The sequence below is a fragment of the Lasiosphaeria miniovina genome (assembly GCF_030549165.1).
Source record: "Lasiosphaeria miniovina strain SMH2392-1A chromosome Unknown B0T26scaffold_8, whole genome shotgun sequence".
Lineage (NCBI taxonomy): Eukaryota > Fungi > Ascomycota > Sordariomycetes > Sordariales > Lasiosphaeriaceae > Lasiosphaeria > Lasiosphaeria miniovina.
In genome coordinates, this window is record NW_026848227.1 from 1,365,613 (window position 1) to 1,369,342 (window position 3,730).

At 52.3% G+C, this 3,730-nt stretch overlaps 1 protein-coding gene across 1 annotated transcript; it reads right to left on the minus strand.

Annotated features, from left to right (window-relative positions):
- Nucleotides 1-1,774: 1,774 nt before the first annotated feature.
- On the minus strand, nt 1,775-2,361 carry B0T26DRAFT_681002 (uncharacterized protein; the record flags this gene model as incomplete). The annotated part of the gene is made up of 2 exons (XM_060440585.1): nt 1,775-1,791; nt 1,824-2,361. The coding sequence occupies 2 exons, from the start codon at nt 2,359-2,361 to the stop codon at nt 1,775-1,777; spliced, it is 555 nt and encodes a 184-aa protein (XP_060290163.1).
- Between the last annotated feature and the right edge of the window lie 1,369 nt (nt 2,362-3,730).

Below are 3,730 nucleotides of genomic sequence, written 5' to 3' on the forward strand. Positions count from 1 at the left end.
TGATGATGCGCGTGGTGTTGATGTTGCCTTTGCACCACGACCGCCCCGGCCGCCCCGGCTGCTCGGGCCTCTCTTCGCCGCACCGAAGCGGGCGCCACCGCGAGGGATAGTGAGGTCATTCACAGTTCGTTGTGCTTGCGCAGGGGCATTTTCGCTGGTGTTTTCCTGAGTCCTGTTATCCCTGTTGTCTTCCTGCTCCAAGCTGACGCCCTCCCATTGTGAGGCATTACGGCGAATGGAAGGCATGACGCCCGAAGCCCTGCCGGTTGACGTCGTCGTCGATGCTACTGTTACCACCGGCGTTAGAGACGCTGTCGCCGCCGGTGATGCCGTTAAGATCGGGACTGTTGATCGGGGTGCCCGGGGGTCAGGAGCAACCGCCGCAGAGCCTCGGGGTCTTCCTCGGAGGCGCTCAACACGGTCAAACTCATGATATTGTAGATACCGGTCTTCGTCAGTAAGAGATCTACCCAACCACTAATATGGGTGGAAATCTAGCTTCGTGAGCCTCAAATCTCCCTCGATCATTCCATGCAGAAGGTTGTGGCTGCAAGGGATGCCGAACTGGGCGGTAAACTGGCCCGTACACTCCGGCAGGGGGCCCGGGTTCGGGTCCTTTTCGGTCGGACAGGCACGGAGTGCAATGCGGAATTGTTTGACGACCTGATCCACGGCCCTCTCAACGATGTTGTACGGAGCCTCACCGAGCCACACTCTGCCTATATATGACCGCTTTATACGAGTCATCGCGGAGTGGCGAGCCTCGCTAATAGACCTCTGCATTTCCTCAAGCATTCTGAACGACTGTTTAATAAGCTGAAGAATGTCACTATTCCCGTTGATAACAAAGCTCTTCAGGTAACGGTTGAGAGCCTCAACTGGGGATGTGGTGCAGTGGCCAAAGTTGAGGCGCTTGTTGGTGTAACACGTTGCCCACTGCTCGCGTAAAGGCATCATGCTCTCGACGTAAGCCAGTATTTCCTCTTGTTGAGGAAAGAATGCCTTGAGCTTCTCATATGCAGCGTTGAAGTCATCAAGAGTCGGGGCATAGAGCATATGCTCCCAAATCTTGTAGACCCCGGCTCGGGAGTACTCGACTTCATCAGGCACGTGACTAACAGGGACTTCGTCGACCGCGATGCGGTTGAGGCGATTCACAACTCCGGCAGCCGCATCGTCATCTCCGGGGCCCTCGGCTTCATTATTATTGTTGTTGTTGTCCCGACTTCCACCCGCTTGGTCGCCCTGAGCCAGCTGTGCCGCGGCATGTGCGGCGGCGACCTCTGCTACAGCCTTTTTATCCCACTTCTTGTGGATGTGCAACACCATATTCTTATTGATGTGAACGATGCAGAGTTGAGGGTCTGCGTCAGGGTAAACACGTACAATTGAAGCCCTCATCGCCACGTCAAAGTCGGAAATTGTGATAGTTGGTTTGTTGGCCTTGATCCTTTTACGATTCTCATTGACCTTATCCATCAGCCAGTCAAAGCCTTCCTGCCGTTCGTTGTTCATCAGCCCGAACGCACAGCTGAAGCACTGGCCAAGGTTGTTGACGCTGACAACTTGGAAGAATGCCAGTCCTTTGTTGTTGGTTTTGTACGTATTGTCGTACATCTGCACCCAAGGATGAAGCTTCCACTGCTCCTCGCACCACTCAGTAGTCCAAAAAAGACCCTCTGGCTTCTTGTCGTTCCCGGCGGACCAAAGCACATCATACTTGATCTTTTTATCGTCAAGTAACTTCATCGTGGCCTGGAACGGTGTGTGCCCGTCAAGGGTCTCTTGTCGCTGCGTATATCGAAGGTTTCGAAGTTGCCTACGGTTGAAGACGAAGCCGGGGAACTTGGTGCGCAAATCCCTAGCGATCTCCCGATTCGAGATCGCGGGCCTGTCGGAATAGGTCGCCACAAAAGCCTTGTGCTTAGGGAGGAATTTACCGACCAAATTGGCACGGGACTCGGCGGGCGGGTGGTTATGTGTGCTGTTGACGATGTGTAGGGTCCATTTACGCTTGTCTTTCGCGAGCGCCTTAGCCACAAGCTTGAGAAGACAGTCGCACTTTATAGTCCTCTGTTGACTCTTTTGTGTGGTTGCCTCGCTAAGTCGAATCTTGCCTCTCTGGCAGGAAATCTCAACGCAGGAATGCCCGAAGTCCTTGATCTTGTTCGACGCACGAAGCTTTCGTACGCAAAAGAGCGCTGAAGCGGACCATTCTTCCAAGTCATCCATCAAGTCAACGAGAAAGTCGTATTTGTGGGTAAAAAGCTTGTGGTCTGGCGGAGGCATTGAGAGAGGCACCGGTGCGGGCGCGGGGTGCGCATCATCATTTTCGCCGGGCGAAGGCGCGCGCGCGGCCATTTCTATCGCTTGTTAGTCTTGTAGATGCAAAATGAAGCTGCGCACCTACTTACGCGGCCATAAAATCGCGTTATTGTTGGTATAGCTCAATTGACGGTATTGTGGTGTTGTGGTGTTGTGGTTGTTGAAGGTGGAAGGTTTTGGTGGAATTGGCGGATGCTCTTAATTGTAGGTAAAATTTGGCCTGAGTGGCCCGGGCGCAGGGTGCCGGGCGCAGGTGGTGGATTTGGCGATGGCTTCAACTGTAGGTAAAAAAGTGGCCCGGGCGTAGGGTGCCGGGCGCAGGGTGCCGGGCAAGCCATCCGAAGAAGCGTTCAATCTATTTAACTAGTCTTTTTAAGGTGTAAAAATCCGACTTTTGGCTGGGCTAGTGGCTTGGCGGCTTGGCGCGCATGTCACTTTTTGTACCCTACTGTACAAAAAGACGCTTCCTACCGTACGAATAGACTGCCTCTTCTTTATTATCCGCATTATACCTTATTAGCTCCTTCTCTAGCTGCCTTTATATTTGAGCTTCTAGATAAGGGGTTAATTAGTTTATCAAGGGGTTTGTGGACGGTTTTGTCAAGGGGTCTGTAGAAGGGTATGTTGAGGGGCGTATTGAGGGGTTTGTCGGGGGGTTTGTGGAGAGGTTTGTCGGGTTGTCGAGAGCATTCTAGAGAGGTTATTAGTTGGAAAAAAAAGTGAATCGCTTCTCTCTAGCAGCCTTGATCTTTAGGATCCTTGTTATTGAGAATTTGAGAGAAGCCCTTATTGTCAAGTTGCTCTTGTGATGGCCCTGTCAGGTTTTCAACTGATGAAAAAGCATGGCACCCCCGTTTGAGTGCCGTTTTCCAAGCTTCCAAGTTCTCGTCGCCCTTGACTAGACCGTCATGGTGAGGGCTTCGTGGTGGTGTTGTGGGCGTCGAGAGTCCGTGTGCTTCGTCATGGTGTTGTGGGTGTTGGAGTGCGTGTAGACGAGAGTACGTGGGCTTTCGTATGCTGCTAAGCGTTGTGGGCGAGAGTGCGTGAGTGTGTGCCGCTAGGCGTTGTGGGCGAAAATTCGGCAATTTTGCGCTGCCTGGGCATGTGGGCCTGTAGAAATGGTAATTTCCAGGGCTCTAAGGTGCGCCGTCGATCAGGAGAACCAATGTAGAAGCCGAGGGACTCAAGCTTTTGGCGGAAAAGAACTCAACCGTTTGGTGGAAGCCGTAACTTGTTAGCAAAAACAAGTGTCTACATGGGGGCTCGCGCTTACCTTGGCCCTCGGGGAATGTAGAAGCCAAAGGTCCGCAGGTGCCAGCAATGAACAGCTTTACTTTTCTCAGCAAGTACTTTTCAGCCAAAAACTTATTCTTAGCAATTTTACTCTAAAGATTTGAAAAGTACT